This window comes from Arabidopsis thaliana, chromosome 5 (genome assembly GCF_000001735.4).
Source record: "Arabidopsis thaliana chromosome 5, partial sequence".
Taxonomy (NCBI): domain Eukaryota; kingdom Viridiplantae; phylum Streptophyta; class Magnoliopsida; order Brassicales; family Brassicaceae; genus Arabidopsis; species Arabidopsis thaliana.
Genome location: NC_003076.8, coordinates 1,202,963 through 1,228,933, shown reverse-complemented (window position 1 = coordinate 1,228,933; position 25,971 = coordinate 1,202,963). Strand labels below are relative to the sequence as shown.

The 25,971-nt window shown below is 36.4% G+C and overlaps 7 protein-coding genes across 15 annotated transcripts; 3 read left to right on the top strand and 4 right to left on the bottom strand.

Annotated features, from left to right (window-relative positions):
* Window positions 1–92: 92 nt before the first annotated feature.
* Window positions 93–7,486, bottom strand: LDA (limit dextrinase). Of its 2 annotated transcripts, NM_120518.5 has the most exons (29): window positions 7,129–7,486; window positions 6,896–7,037; window positions 6,770–6,822; window positions 6,564–6,672; window positions 6,278–6,414; window positions 5,988–6,187; window positions 5,748–5,897; window positions 5,398–5,458; window positions 5,101–5,221; window positions 4,779–4,869; window positions 4,607–4,700; window positions 4,329–4,424; window positions 4,090–4,230; window positions 3,848–3,898; window positions 3,629–3,699; window positions 3,420–3,512; window positions 3,196–3,286; window positions 2,809–2,880; window positions 2,507–2,563; window positions 2,352–2,420; window positions 2,201–2,257; window positions 1,914–1,988; window positions 1,684–1,772; window positions 1,522–1,599; window positions 1,279–1,417; window positions 953–1,062; window positions 763–862; window positions 510–645; window positions 212–369 (listed from the first exon to the last, which is right to left on the bottom strand). In NM_120518.5, the coding sequence occupies exons 1-28, from the start codon at window positions 7,366–7,368 to the stop codon at window positions 535–537; spliced, it is 2,898 nt and encodes a 965-aa protein (NP_196056.2). In that variant the 5' UTR covers window positions 7,369–7,486; the 3' UTR covers window positions 212–369; window positions 510–534. The 2 variants fall into 2 exon arrangements, with proteins under 2 accessions (NP_001330089.1, NP_196056.2); NM_001342767.1 differs by having other exon boundaries at window positions 93–645; window positions 7,129–7,473.
* Window positions 7,487–7,664: 178 nt separating this feature from the next.
* AT5G04350 (Plant self-incompatibility protein S1 family) lies at window positions 7,665–8,105 on the bottom strand (the record flags this gene model as incomplete). Its single annotated transcript, NM_120517.1, has 1 exon — window positions 7,665–8,105. One exon carries the CDS (start codon window positions 8,103–8,105, stop codon window positions 7,665–7,667), a length of 441 nt encoding a protein of 146 aa, NP_196055.1.
* A 216-nt stretch (window positions 8,106–8,321) lies between these two features.
* AT5G04347 (Plant self-incompatibility protein S1 family) lies at window positions 8,322–9,157 on the bottom strand. Of its 2 annotated transcripts, none has more exons than NM_001342766.1 (1): window positions 8,322–9,157. In NM_001342766.1, exon 1 carries the CDS (start codon window positions 9,145–9,147, stop codon window positions 8,665–8,667), a length of 483 nt encoding a protein of 160 aa, NP_001330171.1. In that variant the 5' UTR covers window positions 9,148–9,157; the 3' UTR covers window positions 8,322–8,664. The 2 variants fall into 2 exon arrangements, with proteins under 2 accessions (NP_001330171.1, NP_001031830.1); NM_001036753.3 differs by having other exon boundaries at window positions 8,322–9,117.
* Window positions 9,158–11,571: 2,414 nt separating this feature from the next.
* Window positions 11,572–12,876, top strand: ZAT6. The gene has a single exon (NM_120516.4). The coding sequence runs from the start codon at window positions 11,897–11,899 to the stop codon at window positions 12,611–12,613; it is 717 nt and encodes a 238-aa protein (NP_196054.1). The 5' UTR covers window positions 11,572–11,896; the 3' UTR covers window positions 12,614–12,876.
* Window positions 12,877–14,494: 1,618 nt separating this feature from the next.
* On the top strand, window positions 14,495–16,402 carry CYP84A4 (Cytochrome P450 superfamily protein). Its single transcript, NM_120515.3, has 2 exons — window positions 14,495–15,529; window positions 15,607–16,402. Exons 1-2 carry the CDS (start codon window positions 14,624–14,626, stop codon window positions 16,237–16,239), a joined length of 1,539 nt encoding a protein of 512 aa, NP_196053.2. The 5' UTR covers window positions 14,495–14,623; the 3' UTR covers window positions 16,240–16,402.
* AT5G04320 (Shugoshin C terminus) lies at window positions 16,356–19,737 on the bottom strand. 5 transcript variants are annotated; one of them, NM_001342764.1, is made up of 17 exons: window positions 19,589–19,737; window positions 19,424–19,469; window positions 19,265–19,337; window positions 19,099–19,188; window positions 18,974–19,011; window positions 18,765–18,873; window positions 18,633–18,656; window positions 18,464–18,529; window positions 18,336–18,377; window positions 18,140–18,236; window positions 17,999–18,065; window positions 17,733–17,909; window positions 17,510–17,614; window positions 17,302–17,406; window positions 17,119–17,196; window positions 16,915–17,010; window positions 16,356–16,819 (listed from the first exon to the last, which is right to left on the bottom strand). In NM_001342764.1, the coding sequence occupies exons 3-17, from the start codon at window positions 19,319–19,321 to the stop codon at window positions 16,558–16,560; spliced, it is 1,413 nt and encodes a 470-aa protein (NP_001331956.1). In that variant the 5' UTR covers window positions 19,322–19,337; window positions 19,424–19,469; window positions 19,589–19,737; the 3' UTR covers window positions 16,356–16,557. The 5 variants fall into 5 exon arrangements, with proteins under 5 accessions (NP_001331956.1, NP_001331955.1, NP_001078526.1 ...); NM_001342765.1 differs by having other exon boundaries at window positions 19,606–19,737; NM_001085057.2 differs by having other exon boundaries at window positions 19,424–19,737.
* Window positions 19,738–20,987: 1,250 nt separating this feature from the next.
* AT5G04310 (Pectin lyase-like superfamily protein) lies at window positions 20,988–25,967 on the top strand. 3 transcript variants are annotated; one of them, NM_001342761.1, is made up of 6 exons: window positions 20,988–21,089; window positions 21,182–21,766; window positions 21,999–22,706; window positions 22,835–23,051; window positions 23,487–23,692; window positions 25,338–25,967. In NM_001342761.1, exons 2-6 carry the CDS (start codon window positions 21,582–21,584, stop codon window positions 25,576–25,578), a joined length of 1,557 nt encoding a protein of 518 aa, NP_001318478.1. In that variant the 5' UTR covers window positions 20,988–21,089; window positions 21,182–21,581; the 3' UTR covers window positions 25,579–25,967. The 3 variants fall into 3 exon arrangements, with proteins under 3 accessions (NP_001318478.1, NP_196051.2, NP_001331869.1); NM_120513.3 differs by lacking the exon at window positions 20,988–21,089 and having other exon boundaries at window positions 21,255–21,766; window positions 25,338–25,934; NM_001342762.1 differs by lacking the exons at window positions 20,988–21,089; window positions 25,338–25,967 and having other exon boundaries at window positions 21,255–21,766; window positions 23,487–23,901.
* The last annotated feature ends 4 nt before the right edge of the window (window positions 25,968–25,971 follow it).

Here is a 25,971-nt window from a genome sequence, read left to right as displayed (position 1 = left end):
TTCATCAAAATCATGTGCTACATGACCGTGGAACAAGACGAAGAGGTTTGATCAGCCGTGCTAACATAATTGTTTTAATTTTGGAGCTGTAGCTTTTAGTGACTTTATAAATTTCCCCAACCAATCATGTCCTTTAAAAAGTTGAACAAATGTGGATATCTAATGATTTTTTCACCTCGAAGACTAGGTGACAGAGAGATTTGGATAACAAATGACAGCAATCCCTATAAAATTGGATAACAATATCGCCCAAATTTGAAGAAATCCACTATATTTTATATATAGGAGTGGGACATATCTTAAATGTGAAACACGCCGAGAGTTGTTGCAGTAAACAATTCCTCATTCGAGCTTAGTCAATCTGACAATCTTTATAGAGATACATATAATGAAGTTAAAACTAATAAGATGATAGTGAGCCAAAATTATATAGAAAATATTAAATTTCGAGGCATTATATTAAAGACAAGCCATGTTCTTGAGAGAATATTATGGAACAGAACATTTACCTGTTATTGCTATAAAGGATAAATTTCAACCATTCCGCGATTCAACAAACACCGTCGTTGTTCTTGCCGGTACAGTGAAGCCCCCAGAAAACGAGTCGTAAACTGATTTCTTGACTATTTCATCGGCTGACATCACCTGTTAGTCACTCAGAGTTAACTTATCGCTTAGAGATCTTACAACTTTTCTAATACACAACAAACTGAAAGGTGAAAGCTTGTGATATTGTTCTATTTTCTGTGATGCGTGATTTACCTGAACCGGGTGTAATTCGAGCTTCCTGTCTTTTAGAGCGGGACTGGGATATGAGAACTCAGACGGGCGTGCATTGAAGATTACCACAATGAGTGAGTAGCTGTAGGGGTAACAGCACCATTACTGAACAATGTCTACATATATGAAGCTTTGAAAGATTTGTCGAGTTGTTTTTTTTTTTCTTGCTTACATTGGATCGATCTGAGATACACTTGGGATGCCTCTGTGACCATCTTCAATGCTCATGACAATGGCACCAGGGATTGATGAGGGGCCTGTGTTATGAAATCGCACTCGCTCCTGAGGAAAAAAAAAATAGAGGTCATATCAGTCCACAAGTTTTTGAGATCTCTTATCTCATTTGCGGTGATTGTGAATGAGTCAATACAACCACCGATAAGTCACTTAGAACCTGCATGAGCTTCTGGTAGTATTTTATGGCATAGCAAAAGAAGGATAATAATTCATAGCAGAGAACCCAGTGTAGAGAATTTATTAAACAGTAGTCATCCTGACCTGTATAGCCCTTGCTGTATCTAAACGAAAGAGAGGTGAAGAGTATCTGATGCGTAACAAATCTAAGAAATTGTGGAGGGTGGCAACTATGTGACTGCTCTTAGGCTTGAAAGATGGATCTTGTAGCCTCGGTTTGATCCTAGAGACATGTTCAGCAGGAGCTGACTGGTATCAGAAACATGCAATGGGCGTATGGTTTACTCAGCAATCAGATTTATTGAAGGCGATTCCGTCGGCACTTACAGTGGCCAGTTGTGTTCGTTTTTCCCTTTTGGAGGAAGCCCAACACCCCAATTGTTGGAACTGTAGCTGAAGTCCAGCCTAAACTTGTTGCCGTTCATGTCGATCAGTAGGGGAAATATATTATCAGAGGAAATGTTTCATTACAAGAACGAAAACGCAAACCTATTGAACCAGTCACCGGAGTTGTAAGAATCTCGATCAAGTGATTTCGAGCGTAGAATCTCATCCCCAGCATGGAAGAATGGAATACCCTTTACATGCAGAATAAAACATATTAAGATTTGAACAGAAATCTACTTGGTGTAATAGATTCGAGAATAGTGCCCACTAGCCGTAGTTTGCAGTCCCTTAGTCTACATATAACTAAGTTAAGTTGGAATACAGTAGAGAACCTGAGAGAGGGCAATCATACTTGACGCCAAATGATTGATTCGACACCTTTCATCAACAGATATTTCCATCGGTGTCTGCAAGAACAAAGCAGAAATAAGTCTATACAGATCCTCAAGTAGAAATGTATGATGCAAATAAATAGAGAGTGGATACACGTCTGTTGGCTCGCAGATACAACATGCAGAGTGAAGTGCTTCAGAATTAAATACTAATCAAGCAGAAGAAAACATTGAGCTGACGAATTGAAAATTTGGAAAAAGTTCAGACATCATATTTGTTTTATTACCTTCAAACTGATAATGTCAAAGAGAGTTTCATTGTCATGAGCAGATACGTAATTAATCTGAAACCACAGGGAAATGCTGGTATGAGCATCGCAGATTTATTGGTGCTTGTTTCACTTAAATGATGAAAGTGATAGAAAGGAAGTTGCATACAGTTTCTGTTGGCAGTGAAGCATATGCAACAGGTGTAGCATCATGCATTAAAACCTCTGATCCCTTCACCTACAAAATGAGAGCCATACAACATAAAAGGTGAGGCAAAAATTCTTTGAGAAAGGTTCAATAGTAAAGTGCGACTAATTACATACCTCCTTTCCTTCGTGGTTGGTCAGCATATAATCCTTCAAATTTGCTGCCATACCAGTCTAATCCATGATGGAAGTAAAATGATAATATCAGAAAAAGACTTTCTAGAACTTAGTGTTACAAGATATCCATACAGCTGTCACATTTCAACTAGTAAGATAACATAATGTAGTAAGAAAGGAGAAAGCATTGGGAACAGCTATGAAGCGAATATGAGAACAAGATTGGGTTCGGGCAATCCTTAAGCCTTGATTTCAGAAATATGATTACCATATATCATATGATATCTAACGGAGATCATTACCTGGATGTGATTTTTCGCAGTGGAAAGCATCAGTTCCTGTGTAGCTTCTGAACCATGGTCATGAGCGTTAGGCTGTCCATAATAGGGAAGGTAAAGAAGTGAAGAAAAGAATTTTACATATTTATAAGCGTATCTCTCTACTTGAATAATAATTTACTAGTGGCAAATAAGGATACATGATGATTACTCATCTCTCAAAACAATAAAGCCGTATTGTAGTGTCTATTCCAAACAAAACCACAAATATAAGTTGTTGGTAAAGCCATGAATATAAATGTGATAATGTGGAGTTAAGACCATATTCTTCATTTAACCTCGGTTAGAGCTAAAAAAATTTGGTGATTCAATATCTTGATTGGTAACTGCACAAAAAAAAAGGCAAAATACCTGTAACAATAAACCTGTAATGAATCCTTGTTGAAGAGGATGACCAAATGGAGATCCACCAAGAGTTGCATCTCGTATACGGTCGTTAAAACTGAATAGAGATTTAAACAATTCAGGTAAAACAAAATTGATCAGGGAATGTTGTACAATCGTTGAAGAAAGTGACAAGATGTCCAACGGATTAACTAAAAAGGTACAATTTATTAAAGTAATGACTTTCAAACCTTCCAATTCCTGTCCCGCCTAAATTGAACTGTGACGCATTTATTCCACGTCCATTTTCAGCAACTTCACCAAAGTTCCATCCTTCGCCATATCTGATGATGAAGGGATAGCACAACAAATTATATGGCCAAAATTATTTCACGAGGGAAAAGGACATAACGAATGTCGTAAAACTTGCATGCAAGTCCGAAAAATAGCCAAGACTTACAAATAAATTCTTGAACCATCAACTCCATCTGTTTCCTTTCTCAAGCTACCAATTGCAGATTTTGCGTTTACCTAAGGAATATAGATATTACAACTCATCTCAAAACTTTTGTAATTTTACACAGAAACCTAATGAAATAACATACTAACTTCTGAAGAAAAGAGTAAAGAAAACTACCAATCATACAAATAAAATATGCAGAGTAACAAAGCTGCTTACAATTGTAGCTTTCATTATATGACCCATAAGATCAAAACGGAAACCATCAACCTGACAGAATCAGCACATGATCAGGCAGCTGGAATATACAAGCAAAAAATATACTTTGCAGGATATAATAAACATTGTCATGGCCAGTCGATCAAAGGTTGAAAGATACATGAGAAAAAAGCTAATATATTTTTCAAGGAGGGAAGAAGTAGCAAGATGGAAAATAATCAGAAAAGATTACAAGCATGTACCTTATAGTTAACAACCCAATTTAATAGATCATCCCGTATGAGACGATCAACCATATAGTGCTCGCTAGCAGTGTTGTTTACGCATGTACTGTTTTCAATAAAACCATCACTGTTCCTTCTCAAATAGTAACCTGGAACTATCTAAGCAAATACATTTTTTCGTGGAAGATAGATGAGAATTCAGGCTAGACAGTTAGTTATCAAACTGAAAATTAATCAAATCTTAGTTAGGTGCACACCTTATCAAGAACAGATTCTTTGTCATGTGGCCCACTTGCATGCAAGTGGTTGTAAACAACATCTAAGACGACATTAAGACCAGTACAATTAAGAGCCTGCCAAAAGAAGCTACATAAAGAGCCAACTCGAAATAGCATGAGGCTTTATCATGCAGTCATCAACACATTGTATGAATCACTACAAATTTTAGCTTTCAATGAGCCTATTAGTATTGCAAATAACCAGGACCAGTATACACTTACTATTTTCAATATCCAAACATGGGAAAAATGCAAACCTGAACCATTTTTCTAAATTCAATTATGCGGCATGGACCAGTCGGATCACTAGCATAGCTTCCTTTTGGGACTCCCCAGAGCACAGGATTATACCTTCACAAAACATAAAACTTGTGATGAAGGTGATTGATTCATTATGAAGAATGAAGTAACTTGTGTAAAACAAACTACCCCCAGTTATAGCCATCATCATTCTGGATTTCTGTAATACGAGCTTGTGCCTCAGTTGAATCAGGTCGTAATCCTTCCAGCAGACTGGTGTCTACAATAAAAAGGTCAAATTATATCTACAATAAAAACCAGAAATAAGACAGACGACTTTGTTACTTTTGCTTATGTTTCTATTGGTCTGAAGACTTAAGGCCCTTCCGGCTTTTGATCTCTAACTTGAGTTCAATAAATAAGGCCTCAAATTTAAAGAGAAAATGCATCCCAAAAATGAATCGTTTACAGTCTATTAAGTTTAAGCGTGTGCTTGAGACATCAAATATACCTACAGACTTCCAATTCTCCTTCTCATCATCAACATCACCAAACTGAAATGTTGGAAGAAGATGTAGATGGGTAAGACCTGCATCAACTAATTTCTGAAGATGTTTCACACCTGCAGAATCCTGCCAATATATCTAATGAGATATGACACAACATGATGAATCAGAGCATCTTTTCTGAGCAGCAAATGTGTCAGAAATACAACTAGAATTTGGGATCACCAGTAAAACATGTGAATTCAAACAACCCATATCGACAAAGATGATGAAGGTATGCGCATGGACAAAGATATATGCACCTTTGAAGTGAAAGCCAGATATCCACCACGATTTTCAGGCTCAACAGTCTCATCATTGGCACTGAAATAGCAGGTAAAAATTAGACAAACGAGAAGAAAAGGGAAATATGCACGAGCAAGTAAAATGATTCTACAATTTCAATAATGTGATTCAAAGATTGACCAAACAAATATAGGCTAGAAAAATATATATTTTCTTTGTCTATTCAAGAAGTTACTGTTTCTTGGTTGCGGGAAGAGAGGAAGATAATTGGTAAGAAAGAGTACGTATATCTGTAACGAAAATTACCTGCTAAGTCTTGCCCCATGGTAAAAAGTAAACCATGAATCTGGAAATTGAGTATAATTACCTGAAATCCCTCACATGCAGCTCATAAATACTTATATCTGAGAAGGATCTTAGGCATGGTTTCTTATCTGCTAAGTTGTCCCATCCTTCAGGTTTTAGATCATCAGAATCAAGATTAACCAGAAAAGTTTTCCTCCCATCTGCTGAAAGCCTGCTTGAGAAAATACAAATCACACATGACTCATTTTCAAAAAAGTTTTATGGGGGATATCCATTCAAGCCAATTGAAAAATACTATTACCCCCGTGCATAAGGATCATTAGCATAGCAAGTTTCCAATTTCATGGTGCTTGGATGATAGACTGATACTTTATACACGTAATAGCATCCTCCCCAACTACAAGCTCCTTCAGTGCTCCACACACCGTTAGCCTCTTTGAGTGGGCAAATTTCCATCGGACTCTTGTCAAGTGGGTTTTTATAGATGCAAACAGATACTGCCTACTTAAATGCACAAATGAGCACACAAAAAGAGTTACTTATGTATAAGGCAAGTAGAAAAGGTAACGCCAATAACCATTTCCAACATACTTGAGCAGTGGGAGCCCAGAGGTGAAGAGAGACACCTTCTGGTGTAAAATGTGCACCTAGGGGACCATCATATGAGAACAATTCATCCAGGACGCCAGGCAACTGCAACCCAGTTCCTTGAATCAGCCGTCCTTCCGCTACAGAAAAATTAAATAAACACTAAATAATTCAGTCTCCGTAAGTTTCTTAGTGTTGGCAATGAGTAATCCTAAACAAGGAAGGGAAACAAATATGAAAAACATAGAAGACGAATCAATCAAATGAAATGGTAAAAGACAACTCTTACCATCAAAACAAACAACAGCTAACTGGCTTTTGACAAGATCCCTGATATCCAAATCCTTAGGAACTTTGAACGATTTGTAATTCCTAATATGTGGAAACTTCTCAATTACCTGAAATCAAGCCTTCAACTTTGAAACTTCTTCCTAAACTCCCTAAAAAATATGTACTCTTATGAAGCAAACACATGGCAGAGAGTGCACAACTTACATCTGCAGGAAGTGAACCGGATTCAGCTTCAAGCTTGATTCTTAAATCATAACCTGAAAGCCAATGAACTTGGTTTAAAATAAATAAATCAAACCATCACAGAGACTTAGAGATAAGATTAAGCACCATCGATTCCATCTTCGCTGAATGATAAACCAGCACTTTTGCTCGCGTAAAAGTAACAAGACCCTTCACCAACATCCACATTCCATGCAATCACGCCTTGGGTAACCCAATACGCTCTTGAATAGATCAAACAATCAAGAAACTGACCAAAATTTTGACACAAAACGTTAAAAAGAGCAAAACCAGTAACATGATCGATCAACCTTCTAGCTCGAAAATTAAGAGGGGTAAACCTGAGAATTGGGACTGGAGACTTCGAGCGACATAGGAGATGAAGCGGAAGACGAAGAACAGAGACAGTGAAGCGAAGTTTTCGAAGGAAGTCTGAGACGGAAGTTAGAAATTGACGTAACAGGCCGACGACGTCGCCACCGCGATCGAAGATTAAAATCAGCGGCGAAGATCCGAGGACGCGCGACGGATATGGAACTGAGAAGATGAACGGAACTTGTTGGTGTCAGTGTCAGTGCCATTCTTCTTCTTCTCCGATTGATGATAGTTTCAGATGTTCTTCGACCGTTTGTTCTTCAAAATATCTATATTTTTGCTCTTTAGTCCCTCAAATTTCTTATATCTTTCACGTATTTATATAACTACTTATCCTTTCAAAGAAATCCATATCAATGGAATGTTTGTTATTAAAGAAAATTTTATCGATAACTTTATTCATAATAAGAGGTACAAAGATCCACCAAAGAATATAAAACCCTAATTTTCATATGAGGACCAATTCTTCAGATCAACCAAAGATAATATAAAACTCTAATTTTCAATGAGGATCATCCCATTGGTACTTTTTGGTGGGAGGAACTCCATCTTGGTACTTTTTGGTGGGAGGAACTCCATCTTGAGAAAAATAGATTCCATCTTCTCTACCTATCCACTTACACGAAGCTTCAAGAGCTTTGCTCCACGAAGTCTCATATGCCACAAAATCTAGGTGATGCTTAAAATTAGGACCCTGATCCATTTGACATGAGAAACTAGTCGTTTGCCAAATGTTATCACCAAAAGTAAACTCGTAGTCTTGGCCAATTTTCAAAATATGCTCCCCAAGATCGTCGTCTTTGGAACGACAATGAACTTTGAGGAGTTTGCTGTGTTCCAATTGATTGCTTAACACGACTTTGCTTTCTCCTATCTCGTGAAAAGCATTGCTTACGCCAATGCATAAGCCAATAACAATCGAAAATATGAAGAGATTGTTCATTTTCTCGTGATAAATTTGGGGAATAGACTTAATCTATTGTTATATTTATATTCACATTTTATTTCATGAAAATAGGTTTTGATGTTATTTCTTTGTGCTAACAAGGAAAATTGAGACGATATGGGATGATAATATTTTAACCAAAAAATGAAACAGTGTTGAATCCAAAAAGGTATAATTTCTTATGTTACTTTTTATGAAATTAAAACGTAATCTGAGATAAAGAATATAAATCTTTGATTTTATTGTAAATTGTTTGAGATGTTGTTCCGTTTTTAGTTGGATTGTAAATTGAAAACATTCAAAACTTTTGCATAAAACTAGGCTACATATTCAATTATTATTATTTCTTATCACAGACAGAATAATGAAGTACGGATTGTAACATAAGCTCCACCGCCGAGCGTTACACACTTCTTACGCACACATTAGAGTCAGATTTCTACAGTGACCAATTTTATTCAAATTATAAAGAAAAGAAAAAAAACAAAGAAATGATCTTCATCAGACACACATACGTGAACTTCACGAATAATATGAAACCCTAATCCTTGGGCGTTTAAGCCTTTGGCCAATCATATTTCTTTTTAGGAGGTGTCTCGGGATGTTGTGTGTAATAGATCCCATCCTCTCTTGCTATCCACAAGTACCTAGGCCCAATATCCGCTTTCCATTGAGATCTGTATGCATCAAACGCTACGTGGAGCTTAAAATCAGGTCCTTTCCACAAATTACACCAGAAAAGCGTCCTCCTCCAAACATTATCATCAAAATTATTTTTGGTCATTTGGCCAACGCGCAAAATATGATCACCAAGGTTGTCGTCCTTAGATCTACAACGCACACCAAGGACTTTATTGTTCAGCTCATTTTTGACCAAGAGTGTACTTATTCCGAATGTATTTCTGATGCATACACTAAGAAGAATCACGAAGATAAAGAGATTCTTCATATTGTTTTTTTTTTTCTTTTTGGAACTAACAATATGATCAAATCTCTCTGGTCTTTCATTTTTTTCTCCATGATGGGTACTTATATACATCTTTGATTCTGTTTATAGACATTGATATTTTTTAATATCTTTTTTGATAATTAGACATTGATATTTTACAACAACAAAATTAAAATAGGACAAATCGGTTACCAAACTTGTTCTTATCTTATTTTAATTAGTTAAAACATTTTGGTAGTCTTCTTTTTAAGTGCGTTTCAAGTTGATCTTTATATAGACAACAGAAACTTAGTAATGATATTTATGTACATTTCTAAATTGATTTTATGTTTTTAAAATCAAATTTGAATAATTGAATATTTTCTTCCTTAATATCTTCATTTCAGTACATTTGTTTATTCTTTTCCAATATTTTATGTTTTCATAAGTTTTCTTATATTGATCTTTTATTTTTCAGTAGAATATATATATGACTTTAATCACACAGCTTTTTTAGTAAAAATTATTAAGGTTTATTGTAATCGTATATAAATACTATGTTCAATTTTGATCGAACCAAACACGAATTAAGACTAAAAGCTTTGGATTTGGAAAATTGCAAAATATGTTTTTAGATATTCACTTAAAATAAAATAAAATAAAATATTTAGTCTAGTAGTCAAAATATTAATTGGTTATATAAAAGGTTTCATTATAATTTCAAATTTAGTTTTAATTAGCTTAAAAATTTCACTAATTAATCAAAGATAAGTTGAAAATACATTTTGAAAAAAATATAATCTAGTGACATAAACATATAATAGTTACTAATATCACAAAAAGATATATATTCTAATTAATAATCCATGATTTAGAACATATTTTGTTTTCTCATAAAATATCTTAGAAAATAATATTTGAAAAAATAAGTAGCCATCAAGAAAAAGGAACAAACATAAGTAAAAAGAGGAAACGATAGAAGTTTCATGTTGGAGAGAAAGAGGAGGGAGATGGTGATGAATTTTTCCGTTCGAAACTACGACGACCTAATTAAAATATGACGTATATATAGCCAACATTCATATGTAATGACATATTTTCGAGTCTCCGATATATTACATTCTGTGTTATTAATTTATCCTAGATATATAGTACTATACATTGACATCAAACCAAGAATACTAATTATAACATAAAATTAAGAGCAACTGGTTATGATTGGTTTACATCCAGATGTACATAAATTCAGGAGTCCTCTGGTTAAAGGACAAGTAGATTCCTTTTTCACCGGCGAACCATGTAGCATTTGCATTATTTTTCTGAGAGGTGTTCATACTTGACTTGTAAGCTATAAACGAACGGTGATGCGCCCAATGGTAACCCTGGTGTAGATTGCATATAAATTGTGTCTCATGGAAGAAAGCATCTTTGAAACGCCAAGTTTGTGGTGGATCATTGTGACGCAAGTACATGGTCTTAAAATCGTCGTCCCCTGAATAACAATGGAGCTTCAGGGTTGCGTTTTTTGGTAACCTGTTTACTATCATTAATACGTTTCTCCCATGCGTATCTCCAATGTAAAACACTAAAACAATGAGAACAATTGTGAGACGTTTCATTTTGTTTTTCTGGGGATGTTAATTAGATTGTTTTTATTTTTTTGTTTATTTATTTATTTATAAAGATTGCGATTTTGATGTATTTATATATACAAATTTGATCAGTATATGTTTTTTGAGGTTGTGCTTTAAATTCTGTCTTCTCTTTATTTTTTGAGGTTATGCGTTAAAATTAGGAATGGCTCGAGTGGTCATCATGTAGAAATGGCTTGAGTGGTTAAAATTAGAAGTGGCTCGAGTGTTCTACTTGCAATTTTTGTGGAGGAATTGTTAATAAATATTTCAACCATAAACTTAATAAAATGGTTAAAAAAATTTCGTCTATTCCTAGGTTTATAGTAACCTTTCTTTTCGTACTTTGGCGAAACATTCCCTTTGTTATATCATTATATCTTTTAATTCTAACATTCTTTTCTTCGTTTTTAGTTGGATGCTTTATTAATAGATGAATTTTAAAAATATCATAGATTTAATCACTGATGCCCAATACAAATTTGTCAACATGATATAGTTTGCCAAACCTAAAGAAGAAACATAGATAAAGGTTACATTAGAAGGGGGGCACTATAGTGGCACTAGTTCACTAGGTCATTCCTTTCACCCAAGTTCGAAACCTCACCTTTTAAGCGGTTACATATTCATCTCTCAAGTGGGCCTCGAGATTAAAATTAAAAAGGTTACGTTGATATTGATGGGTTTAGACATTAATAGTAGGTATTAATTCGATAAGTTATGAAAAGACAGTAAAACTGGTTAAGTAGCCGACTTAATTTGGCCTTTTGTATCTCCACTTGGTTGGTTGGTTGGTTGGTTGGTCAGCAAAACACCTAAGTGAGAGCTCTCTAGAATATTCTTAAGTGATAAGAATTGAAGAAGGCGGCATTACTTACTTACTAGAAAGAAATGAGAACAAGTCTTCTTAGCCGACTTCCACAAACACGTGTACCAAGTCAAACCAAATGTGCCCAAACCAAACTTAGATACTTTCACTTTTCATCTCTAGTCCACACAACATTATATATAATTAAAATAAATATATCAAATTAAAGTGATTATCGACTTCTTCACTCTTCTTCAACTCTTTCTCATCTCTCGACACGCAACTTCCTTCCTCTTCAGACTCCTCTGACTTTACTATATATAACACACACACTTTCATTTCTTGTTTCTTCAAATCAAATCTTTTCATTTACAATTATCTTTCTTCTCAATTTAGAACTTAGTAGCTAGTCTTCAAGATAATGGCACTTGAAACTCTTACTTCTCCAAGATTATCTTCTCCGATGCCGACTCTGTTTCAAGATTCAGCACTAGGGTTTCATGGAAGCAAAGGCAAACGATCTAAGCGATCAAGATCTGAATTCGACCGTCAGAGTCTCACGGAGGATGAATATATCGCTTTATGTCTCATGCTTCTTGCTCGCGACGGAGATAGAAACCGTGACCTTGACCTGCCTTCTTCTTCGTCTTCACCTCCTCTGCTTCCTCCTCTTCCTACTCCGATCTACAAGTGTAGCGTCTGTGACAAGGCGTTTTCGTCTTACCAGGCTCTTGGTGGACACAAGGCAAGTCACCGGAAAAGCTTTTCGCTTACTCAATCTGCCGGAGGAGATGAGCTGTCGACATCGTCGGCGATAACCACGTCTGGTATATCCGGTGGCGGGGGAGGAAGTGTGAAGTCGCACGTTTGCTCTATCTGTCATAAATCGTTCGCCACCGGTCAAGCTCTCGGCGGCCACAAACGGTGCCACTACGAAGGAAAGAACGGAGGCGGTGTGAGTAGTAGCGTGTCGAATTCTGAAGATGTGGGGTCTACAAGCCACGTCAGCAGTGGCCACCGTGGGTTTGACCTCAACATACCGCCGATACCGGAATTCTCGATGGTCAACGGAGACGAAGAGGTGATGAGTCCTATGCCGGCGAAGAAACTCCGGTTTGACTTCCCGGAGAAACCCTAAACATAAACCTAGGAAAAACTTTACAGAATTCATTTTATAGGAAATTGTTTTACTGTATATACAAATATCGATTTTGATTGATGTTCTTCTTCACTGAAAAATTATGATTCTTTGTTGTATAATTGATGTTTCTGAAAAAGATATAACTTTTTATTGTTTCACACGTATCAAAATTTGCTTGGATACATCATACATAATAAGAGAGCATATCGAAAGTGACTAATTTACGGGCCAGTTTGTTAATCCGTTGGACTAGCCTACTTAGTTTGGTAGGCCGGTATGACCTAACTTACAAGTTTTGAGCCCATCATATATCCAACCATACTTCCACATAGGCTCGTCGTGACCAGCAACACCCAACAAGTTGATCTCCCATCATCTTACATCACATAAATATAAATGTACTGAATCTAAGAACAAAAAGAGAGCTTTTCTTTTTATATGCCATAATTTCTTTATAAAGTGTAAAGTTAACTCCATGTGATTATATGACTATAAAAATTAGGTGTACCCCAAATTTAAAATGATCTAATGAGATTGAACGACGCATTAGTAAAGAGTAAAGACCAAGATCCTTTTTATCAGATATGTACCATTTTGGGAACATCATTGTATGACCTAAATGAGTTCTTAAAATATACAAAGCTTTTCGGCCACAACCTGCTAACATAGTTTGATCGACACACAGAGCGATAACTATAAGAAAAACAAAGATAATATTTATACTTGAGATGGAGTTTTTCTTCTTCTACTTAATTATTGTATATTACTAGAGAAATTTATTCACCTAAGTAGTTTAATTTGTCTATATTAAAAATTATATTTTCTAATTAATGTAAATACTCTATATACTAAACTCCCTTGTATAATTACTAATATTAGCTTCAACATTATTTTCTTAGTACATTTTAAAAGCGATAATATGATTATCAATTTATCATACAGTACAGACACCGTTTAAGACCTAATCGCACCTGTATAATTTAGATAAACAGAACTAACTACTGAAAGCTGACAAAAAAAATACTTTTGTAGAATATTTGGGAATCCTGTCAGACGAAATCTTCATCTACTCATAATCTCATAGTATCTTTCTTAATTAGTTAACATTCATCACAATGTATGTGTACCTACTCCATCAGTAATCCCTTCTGCACGTGTGAATCATTTAAAAGTTCTAATATTATATATGTGGGAGTCGTGAAATTTATATGTCATTACCAACTATATATGTATAAAGTATATACATATATGTAGTTAATTGTTTATCGTTATTGCTCTCCAAATGAGACTAATTAAGTTCCAAGTGTTCGAAACTTTTTTAGGAAGATTTTCGCTCATTGAATAAAAAAAAATCGTTCGCTACTGCGAACCCAGAAGAAAAAAAATTACTTTTTTGATAACAATCAAAATTGTATTTTACTGGAACCATACTATACTTTTTTTTTGGGTATCAATGTTAAGTCATAATATAGTTTTCTAAAGAAAGAAAAGTAATTAGGCCAATGATGAAAACATGGATTCAATACTTTACCAAACAAAAAGCACCATTATTTTTCACGAGCCATTCCGCCACATGACATATAGTGACCTACCAGATCATCATATGGGCCCAAGTTAATACATTATGAGTATCATATATACATGGCTATGATAAAATTGGTTTAATTATTCAAAAGTAATAAACGGATTGGATGATTTCGATGAGACTCATTTTTTGTTTGAATCTCTTCTTGTCCGAAGACAAAATCTATTATAATATATCCACATTGATCACCCTAATCATTGTGGCTTCTTTAATTATTCTCTGTACCAATCAAAGTTCACAACAAATACGTTAAATTCAATCAAAATAACACAAAGATATACAAACAAGAAAATAAAAAGCGTTGAGACAGCTGTAAAGATATCACAACCAAAAATTTGAAAATATAAATCAGTCCCATAAAGACTAAATCGTATGGTAAAAAAAGGAGAAGAAGAAAAAAAAAAGACTAAATCGTATCCAAAATGCTTACTCTAATGACTCTCATCGTTCTTGTCCCTCTTCTTCTTTTTCTCTTCCCCCACCTCCTTTTACGGCGGCAGATGCTTCTGAAACCCTACCCTCCTGGCCCCAAAGGCTTACCCGTCATTGGAAATATTCTCATGATGAACCAGTTTAACCACCGGGGTCTGGCCAAGCTCAGCCGTATATACGGTGGGTTGCTCCATCTCCGCCTCGGATTTTCCCACATTTTCGTCGTTTCTTCTCCGGACATTGCGCGTCAAGTCCTCCAAGTCCAAGACCACGTTTTCTCAAACCGTCCCACCACAATCGCAATCCGATACTTGACCTACGGAGGATCCGATCTTGCATTCTGCAATTACGGCCCGTTTTGGCGTCGGATGAGAAAACTCTACGTCATGATGCTCTTTAGCCGTAAACGGGCCGAGTCGTGGGTCTCTGTTGATGAAGAGGTCCACAAATCGGTCCGTTTAGTGGCTTCCAACGTCGGAAAACCACTAAACATATGTAAACTAGCATTTTCCCTATCAAGAGACATAACGTTCCGAGCAGCTTTCGGTTCCTCCTCATCCACATCTGATGAAAGCCGTTTGGACGAGTTCCTTGAGATCATTCAAGAGTTCTCTAAGCTCTTTGGTGAGTTTAACGTAGCGGATTATGTCCCGTCGTGGCTCAGTTGGATTGACCCGCAAGGGATAAACGGGCGAGTTGAGAAAGCCCGAAAATCTCTAGACGGTTTCATTGAGTCCGTCATCGATGATCACTTGCACAAGAAGAAGAGAGAACATGATAACGTTGACGAAGAGACTGATATGGTAGATCAATTACTTGCGTTCTACGAAGAAGAAGTCAAAGTCAACAACTCAGTCACCAAAATTAATCTCGATAACATAAAAGGCATCATCATGGTATTTAAACATTATATTTTTCATAAGTGAGATTATATGACCACCAAAAAAAATAAAAACTTTTTTATTTTCTAAAGGATGTGATGTTCGGAGGAACGGAGACGGTGGCATTAGCAATCGAATGGGTGCTAACCGAGATACTCCGGAGCCCCGAGAACATGAAACGGGTCCAGGACGAGCTAACGAGTGTGGTCGGGCTTGACAGATGGCGCGTGGAGGACACGCACCTCGAGAAGCTCACTTTCCTCAAGTGTATCCTCAAGGAGACCCTCCGGCTCCACCCGCCTTTCCCTCTCCTCCTCCACGAGACGGTGAAGGACACTGAGATTTCCGGTTACTTCATCCCCAAGGGTTCGCGTGTGATGGTCAATACCTACGCTCTAGGGCGTGACCCGAATTCTTGGTCCGACCCGGAAAGTTTTAACCCGGGTAGGTTTTTAAACCCGATTGCTCCGGATCTGAAGGGGAATAATTTCGAATTTGTTCCATTCGGGTCGGGTCGGAGATCGTGCCCGGGTATGCAACTCGGGTTGTACGCATTTGAGCTTGCGGTGGCTCATCTTCTACACTGCTTCACGTGGAGTTTACCGGACGGTATGAATCCCGGTGACGTCGACACCGTTGAAGGACCGGGTCTCACCGTTCCTAAGGCAATTCCTTTGGTGGCGGTGCCGACCACGCGCCTCCTCTGCCCCATCGTCGTCTCGTGAAGCCTCCACCTTTGAAAACAAGAGTTTTCGGAATCGGAGTAATAACTTGTAATGTGTTATAGAACCTTAAATTGAGAAAATTCCTATTGTACGTTGTTATTTGTGTGAATATATAATCTAAACAAACAAATCAAAACAATACCACATTAAACGACTTAATTTTAATTAATGTATTCAAGAAAAATTAGCATAATAAAGTAACGACAAAATACAGAGGCGTAGATATAGAAGGCAAAAGCCATACAAGAGCATGAAGTAAGCTTTTGAATAACAATTTTGCAGATTAAGAATACAAAAGCACAAGACAATGCTGGAGATTTAGCATTTTCGTCGCATCTTTACTCTAAGTGAGACTTCTCTGTATGATTGGACTTTCTCTGCGGCATGTCTCGATGGTCTTCCCACAGATGATCTTCTTGTCATCCCTTCGTTTTCATCAGCTTTAGGCTTATCCTTTGATTCTGTTTCCTGATCACACTCTTGAACTATGGTGTTGACCAAAGATGGGTCTGTCGCTATTTCTTTAATGGCTTCATCGGTTTGAGATTTACCCTTTGTTGATTGTCTTCTCGTTGAGAAACTGGCAAGTACACCACAGAGATAACAGTCACATTACATAACTAAGAGTTGATATTCATCAGCGGAAATGCAGGAAATTCACTGTCACTAACAAACCTGCGTTTCCGGGTTATCTCTTTTGTTTCATGCCTGCTTTCGGATGGTTCTACAGATTCCGATCTTGATCCAGCAGATTCTTCGATTACTATGCTTCTGAAGATATTATCCAGGAGGGAAATCACAAGTGGCATTAGCTAAACTCAATTTCTGTGTTATCTGTCGACGGGATGGAGAAATTTTTTAATTTTTGTTTCAACAAACCTTGCATCGTCAGCATTCGAGGTTTCAGTCACATGCGGTTCTTGTATATCAAACCTTGCAGACAGTCTTAAAGAGACTCTGCACAAGTTATACAGGAAATTAGTGACCTCTAACGCATTTTTAGTAACATCTGTTAAAAGGATACTACTTGTAAATATGAAGTAATTCAGGCCTCTTACAAACCTTCTCCTCTTGATTGTCTCCCTGACTTCGTCTCCCTCATGTAAGCTTTTACATGGTTCAGCTTCTTCGTGCCTTAACCGAGCAGACCGTCTTCTCAAAGAGAAGCTGCTCGAAACGGAGAAAGTGTCATCACAATACGCTATTGTCAATTCAGAGTTTGCAGTCAGTAATTAAAGTGGAAAGAGGAAAAAAAAAAAAAACTAATAACCTTGCGGTTTCTTTACTTTCTTTGGCACCATCCATCTCAAGCAACTTTTCCGTTTGTTTAGTTTCTTGAACATCAAATCTGGTAGATTGCCTTCGTGTACATTGCCTACAACGAAACAACCAAGAACAAGAAAAGATAAAAAGTACAAATCAGATATACTTATATTCCCACTGCTTTTGTGTAGACATTGATGTAAACTGTAATTCTTGGACTGAATAAGAACCTCTTGCGATGCACACTCTCTTTTACCGGGTTTGCTGCATCAGGAACAAACTTCTTGTTGACAACATTGTCAATATCTTGGTTTACCCCTCGAGAGACAACCCCCTTATCAATGTCATCTTCAGTCTGACAGATCTCTTCGGGAATACCAGTAGTATCTATTACTCCAGAAACTCTTCTACAAAAAAAAACAATAACAATTCAGGTTTACATGACTGCCAAAATCTTTCACAGAAAACATGGATAAAACATAAAGCAGATTAGGACCTTTTACGGTTAGCTTTACTGTTAGAATCATTCACAGGTATTGGCTTGACGTCGGCACTTACTGAAGCTGAAGATGAAACAATATAGAGTAAGGATGCGAAGCATTTAGGATCAACAATGAAATTAGGCAAAACAGTTTACATTTTATCCTTGTTGTTCGCTTTCTCTTGGTATCTTTATGTTTTATGTCATGCACCTGAAAGGATTTGCAATCCCCATCAGAAGCGCTTGCTGAAACCTTCAAGTCAACAACAAAGCCAAATAGTATGAAAACAATGTAGAAAAGGTGATAATTTTTTATTCTGAGAATGTCACCAAGGATAATCCAAGTAAACACCTTGTCTTTCGATTCATGATGTGTACGTGGAAGTACTTGCTCCTGGACAATAACAAATCTCTAGTTTTAAACTTTTTCGTTGGTAACTATAGTCAATGGAAAATATGTAGGCCAACGGAATAACTTACCTCAAGATGTTTCTTGACTTTAAGTAAAGCATTCTTGCAGCCAAGTTCATGCTGGAGATCCTTGAGCTGAAAAAAAAATCACATACAATGTCAATTGATTGAAGAACTTGTAATATAATGAATCAAGAAAAGCATCAGTTTGAGAGAATTCAGTTCTAGAAAAGCTTACTCTGTCTCTATTTGTATTGAGTTCCTGGCAGGAAAAACATGAAAAAAGGACAATGAAGCCATACTTTAATCATATAGTTTCAAATAATCTCGCAATCATCACAAAATCAAAACATAGAAGGATGGGACACACCGCTAACATCTGACTGTTTGCCTGAGCAAGCTGCAAATTCTTTTCCTGCACACTCCGTAAGTTAATCCTCAGTTTCTGAATCTCAATACCGCTCAACTCGACGAGTTTACTGTATTCACAAAATAAGCACACAAAACAAAGATTACCAACAAAGAAAACGTTCATGAAACTCAAAAGCCAACATATTCTAACGAAAACAAGACACATACTTTCGGTGTGCTAGAGCTTTCATCAGTGTCATGTTTTCCTGCAAAATCAAATCAATACAGCAACCAAATCAGAAAAAAAAAATTATATGCCAGGATTCAACAAGATTAAAGTGAAGAGGAAATGCCTTTTGAAGCTTTGCAGCATATTCCTGGGAAGAGAATAGCATATTTTCCTTCTGCTGCGTCTCTTCTTTATCCATTTGTTTTACATTATCCTGCAAGTTGCTATCGATTAGCAACAGCGGCAGGGAATGGGAAAGATTTGTTGGTTCATGTATGAATATTGTTCACCTTTTGGGAACCTAAAACCCTATTAGAGTAGTCAAGGCTCATTTCAGTTAGCACCATCCTTTGATTGGGGACTCTGAAATTGGGGAAACATGAATCAAGCCTCACTCATACTTTCGATTCCAGTAAAAGCTAAACAATTTGGACAATGAATTAACTTACCAGTAAACACGATAGTGAGAATCGTACTCTCTCCTAGCTTCAGAACCTTTCAAAATTCGGAAGAAAATGGAAGTCAACAATGTATCACCGTCGTCACCGGAATCTCTTCGATTATCTCTTCAAGCAAATCGAAGCCAATGAAATCAAGCTTTCAGATAGACTCACAGCCTTTAATTTCATACAGATGTGGTGCTGGGGATCCAACGGAATCGACTGCTCATCTCCCAAACCCTAGATTCTCACTCTATCGAAGAAGACGGAAAGATACGGTTGGATCGGCGGCAAACCAAGTCAACAAATTTACAAAAAAATTCACCTGGTCTGGTTTCATCAGCTTTAAAACCCGGTTCACATCTGATTAGAAAATTCAATTTCCTTCTAGTTGGGCTTTTGAGCTGCTTTAATTGGGCTCGAAATAAATTGGTCATAACTCATAATGGGCATTTGTAAAAACAATTTCTCTTTTTCTGCAATTTAAATAGTTAAAAGTTAAAACCTTCATTAAAAAACAAATGTGGCTATGTGCAATAATAACTACTGTAATCAGTTTTCGGATGAAAAACTTAAAATTCGGTTGTAGTTTTTGGATCAAAATCTTAAAATTCGGTTGGAATCAGAAACATTTAGGTTTATAGCTCTGCTCACATGTAGTTGTAGTTTCACGTCAAAGGTATTCTTCTAAACAACTATGATTATAAATTGTAACTATTACATAATTTATTAAAATTTAATATTATGTTGCCTAAAACCGTGATAATTAAAACTCATTAACAATGCCAACTTGGCCTAGTAGAATCTGACAAAAAATCTTTGTCAAGTTGTACCGATCACTTATATAAATATAGCCGATTTTATTGAATTGATGATACATTATTTCCTTTGTAATTCTTTCTTATATTCTATCACTTTTCCTCGGTTTTTTTTTTTTTTCTTCTTCACAATTTCAACATTTTGTTTTTTTCTTTGAATACATTCTCCATAACAAACGAATACCACAAGCCTACAACTGCAATTGCAATAAACTATTGTATACGGATAGGTTGTTGGGGGCGCCACTTTGTCAAATTATAATTAGGCTGATTAAATTAGCAAACATATTACTGGTTTGTCGAAATTCAAAACTATTCACAAGAGTTTCATTGATTCGATTTCTTTAGTGAAGATACATTTGATGAAAAATAACTGCAACTAAAACACTCGATTAATAGACAAAGATAAGTGAAGACCATTATGGGTTAGGTCAAATTGTTATCTCTAGGTCAAAATTCTATTGATTATTGTTCTTTTTCTTTTCATCACCATTTACTTAAACAGAAATTTCAAAACAGTTATAGTTGAGGTTCAAGGATCAATGGATCAAGAACTCGAAGACTTCAATGTTGAAGAAAGCTCTTCTTTTATTCAATCATAAACCAAGTCTCTAAAGAGACATTACATATCTTTATATAACTAAGTCACAGCCGACTTTAGCCTTAACAAAACCCTAATTGAAAAGTAAAGTTCAACAAAGAAAAGGAAATCAAATTGGAAAAGGCAAACTTAAACAAGAAACAAAAGAAGAAATAAAGCTTATGTCTTGCACAAGAAGTGATAAAGATGACGCTACATCAATAAATCTTTCAAAAACTAAGAGAATTCTTGCGCTGCATCGAGTATTTTCGTCAAGGTAAGTATTGTTTTATATGCATGTTTTTTTGGTCTAAGTTTTATATGCATGTTTATAACGCAAACTACATTATTGATTTATCCCGTGATCAGTGACATATAAAAAGGCTGCTAAATCCATAGAAAAGTTGTTTTAGAGAGAGGGATACGTCATACGTGGATGATTGGGTAATTCAAGTAAACTGAGTCACTCTTACAAAAGTAAGAATCAGATTGGAGAAAGGTGGGAGAAATAGTTTTGATTAAGCACTTTAAGGATTCTCTGACCCCTTTCACACACTCTCTCTTTCTCTCTAATTTTCTTTTCTTCCACTTGAAACAAACTAGAGAGATTAGAGAGAGATACTATGTAGGAAGGCAAACACACAAATAAAATTCTTTTGGCCCTAGTTTATTATATAACCCAATTTGCACAATTCCCCATAAACCCATATTTAAGGAACTTGAGTTTCTAATTCTGCTGGTCTTTTCATAAGATATAATAGGAGATATAATGGTGGCTCATGAGAGGAGGATCCATAATCTTCAAAAACCAACGTGCATTTGCATTATCTGGTTTTGCCTCTTGGTTTCTCTCTCTCACCATGGAAGAGCATCATCAACCTCAGCATCTATCTTCAATCTTTCTCTCCCACACCAACACCCATTCCCTGAACATGTTGTTCTTAATGTTCAAAGGTATAACTTTTCTCTTACATTTTATTTGATTTCATTTAAGGGTTTGATTCATTTTCATGCTTTATCTTGTGGGTCTTTCTCATTCTCAAGTAATCCAACTAAAATTTCAAAAAAGTTTGAATCTTTAAAACCTCTGTTATTCTTATAATGATAATGACAATATCAGAAACAGAGCAATCTTCTCTGTTTCTTTCCCAACTAACATTTTAACATGCTCTGTTTCTTAATGTAGAAAACTCAACGATTCTCTCTCAAGAAGACAACTTCTCACTTACCAACAAGACGACGGCACCACGGCGTCGTCACCAATACCTTCTTGCATCACCGGAAACCCAATCGACGATTGTTGGCGCTGCGACCCAAACTGGTCGGCAAACCGCCAAAGACTCGCCGATTGCTCAATTGGTTTCGGACAAGGAACACTCGGAGGAAAAGGCGGTCAGTTTTACCTCGTCACCGATTCCTCCGACAACGACGCAGCGAATCCAATTCCCGGAACTCTTCGACACGCCGTGATTCAGCCAGAACCACTATGGATCATCTTCTCCAGCGACATGGGAATCAAACTCAAACACGAGCTCATCATCGGAAGCTACAAGACAATCGATGGAAGAGGCACGAATATCCAAATCACCGGCCATGGTTGCCTCACGATTCAGCAGGTTAGCCACGTCATCATCCACAACGTTCACATTCACCACTGTAAACCCTCCGGCAACACTTTGGTCGCTTCGTCGCCTACACATGTTGGATTTCGAGGAGTCTCCGACGGAGACGGAATCTCAGTATCAGCTTCTCATCACATTTGGGTCGATCACTGTTCTCTCGGTTACTGTGCGGACGGACTCATCGACGTCATCCTCGCTTCCACCGCCGTCACAATCTCCAACAACTATTTCTCTCATCACGACGAGGTTATGCTCCTAGGTCACGACGACCGGTAATTATGTCCACTTATTTCCCAAAAAGCCCCTTATTTACTAATCTTCCAATTAAAGAGTTAAACTTTTGGATTTATCAATTTAACCCAAATTTAATGGCTTATGGTCATGGTATTGTATTAAAAAGGTACACGGCTGATAAGGGGATGCAAGTAACAATTGCATTCAACCATTTCGGAGAAGGGCTTGTTCAGAGGATGCCGCGGTGTAGGCACGGTTATATCCACGTGGTGAACAACGACTTCACGGCATGGGAAATGTATGCAATCGGCGGAAGTGCTAGCCCTACAATTAATAGTCAGGGTAACCGTTACACCGCACCTATTGATCCCAATGCCAAAGAGGTATAAATTCTACTTACCCGTCTATTATGTATCAAATCGATTTCACAAAAAACTTACATAACCAAGCATTTTACACATAATGTTTTTGAATGTTTACTACTTCAAAGAAAACAAGTTCTTGAATTCAAATTTTTCTCAAATTTGGTAGAACTTTTAATGGGAAAGTTTAAAGCTCTCTTAAAAACAGGATAAGTATTTGTGGGATCGGTGTGCTCTTTCTGACGTGTCATGCAATATTGGTCCACTTGCGCGTTAATCCCTCGCGCCGGCTAAGTCTTATATGCCGGTTACAATATTTGTCGTCTACGACGTTGACACTTAACACAGTCACATCCTCCAAATCAAATTAAATGAGACGAGAAACATTGTAGTGTGTCTTTGACTTTGACGCTTTGGTGTCGCGTGGTTCTCACGTTACTGTGTTGTTTTGTAAAGGTAACGAAGCGCGTGGACTCAAACGAGAAACATTGGTCGGGATGGAACTGGAGAACGGAAGGTGACGTTATGGTTAACGGAGCTTTTTTCGTGCCGTCAGGTGACGGAGTGAGCCCAGCGTATGCCAGAGCCACCAGTGTTCAGCCTAAAGCCGCCGCGATCATTGACCAGCTCACGGTCAATGCCGGCGTTTTCGGCGATCCAAGGTATTATTATCAAATCATCTATTCAATTGCTTCCTCCACCCAAACTAGCATCTACTTTATTACGTTTATTTTTGCCTCTATACTTTTATTCGATTCTTTTAATTATTTCTAACACTATATTCTAGACTATATAACATTCAACATTTTTTTCTTTAGAAACGTATATTTCCTAGTTATTTCATTATTTTGTGAGAATTTCAAAACGTTGGTGCTATTTTTAGTAATGAATTTATAAAAACGATTGCTAATCCTAAAATAATTTGGGTTTGTCTATTGTGATATTTATTTAATATTGCTTTACCTAACTGACTTTTTTCAAAATTTGAAGATTAGGTTTCTTCACTTAATATATTCATCTTTTTAATTTACAAATAGATAATAACTATTTTGAAAGAAATTTTGTATTTTTCCAAAATTATAATTTCGGACGTAAAGGGTAATACATTTCTTTTCAAATTTTCAAGAAATAGAAACATGATATTGTACATGCATGTCTTTGATGTTTCGGATATTTAGTGAGTTGCACACCAAAGTGGTAAGATAATTACGAAATGGCAACAAAGAAAGCCATGACGTTAACATGAACATGCATAAAGCCTTTCTCTTTTATTTTATTTTCATGTTCAGAAAAAAGCTTTTATCCCACGTGCGAAGCGTGTGGATCGGAGATCTAAACTTGTAAAAGTTGAAAAACCCCAAAAGCCTTTCTATAGTGTATATATGCTTTTCTTGATGCATGCTTTATCGTATTTCCTCTCTACATGCAAATAAATATGAAAGCTAATAAAAGATATTCATTCCTTTATTACCATTTCTTCACAAAATTAGGGTTTAGTGGTTTTCTTTGTTGGACGATATGGAATATCTTTAAATCCCAACAACGAAACTACAATTAGAAAATAAAAAGATTCATGTCCTTATTAGCAAGTTCTTCACCAATTTAGGGTTTAGCATTCTTTAGCAAGTTGGTATATCTCAAAAACCCCACAAATAACAGTTTTCTCAAAAGAAAATATTAATTTCCTTGTGCAACAGTTATTCACATATTTAAGGTGTGAAGACACATTTAGGTTTGACTAAGAAAAAAACAGACCAATAAAAATATTTTCTCTAAAAAGTATTCCCCTACTGTGAATCATCTGCTTTCCAGCAAAAAAACTATACCTAGTGGGACCTTTGCGAAGACTACATATTTTGTAGATTCGATCTACTTATATGTGGAATAAACAGTCATATATATGTGTGTGCATGTATGCGTCTCCGTAACCTACTTGGTGTTGCATTAATTCTACCAAATAGTAATTTGTTAGAATTTAACATTAATTTGACCCTCTTTAGCCATCTTGTTTTCAAAAATCAAGAGTTCGATATTTTACCAAGGCGGCTTAGGAAACTAATTTGTGCTTGTTAATATCAAAGTTATTTTACTCAAAGCCTTTAACAGAAACTATTTTCAAAGTTCTTATATGTTATAAGGATGCATGTGATGGAGCAACTTGTTTTCGTCTTTACTTCCACTTTTTGAACTTTTACATTGATTCGCCCATTTGATCAAAGACTCATGTCACTTTTAGTATGTTTTGACAAAACACTATTATTATTATGATATGATTATAGTTGTTGATAATACGGTTTGGTGGTATAGTGGGAGAAACGGCCAAGGAGGAAGCTTTCCCGGAATTACGAACGGTGGTGGGACCATCACGCGCGGTTACAGTAAAAGTGGACCTGCCGGCGGTGGCAGCGGCAGTGACAGTGATGATGGGCTTTTCACATTGATATTCGGTAACAATAGCGGTGCGGTGGCTCTAAGGCCGGGACAGGTCTGGTCGATTCTATTGATTATCATTTTATATTGGTATATTCCACACCATACGAGATCATAGTTTCATTATTGGTTCATAGTTACAAAAAAAAAATGAAAAGACAAAAAAACGAATATACAGATATATAGGTACACAGCACTTGCAAGTTGTAAAAATATGGGAAATGTATAAGATATTATAAATCTTGTTTGATGCCTAAACTATTTTGGTCCCAAATTGGAGCATATCAATTGGCTGGAGGCATCTTCGTATTGTTTGGATTTAAAGGGGAGATATATAAAATAGTTATTTAAGAAATGGGAACAGAGTATGATGGGAGTGATGACCAACTTAGGTTAGGTAACAAGTAAACTTCAAGAAGCTCAGCTTCCTTTACTGTATTTTGTCATGTTTTAATTATCAATGTAGTTATGCACAACAATAATGCTGTTTCAGTTTGACTTTGTCCATATA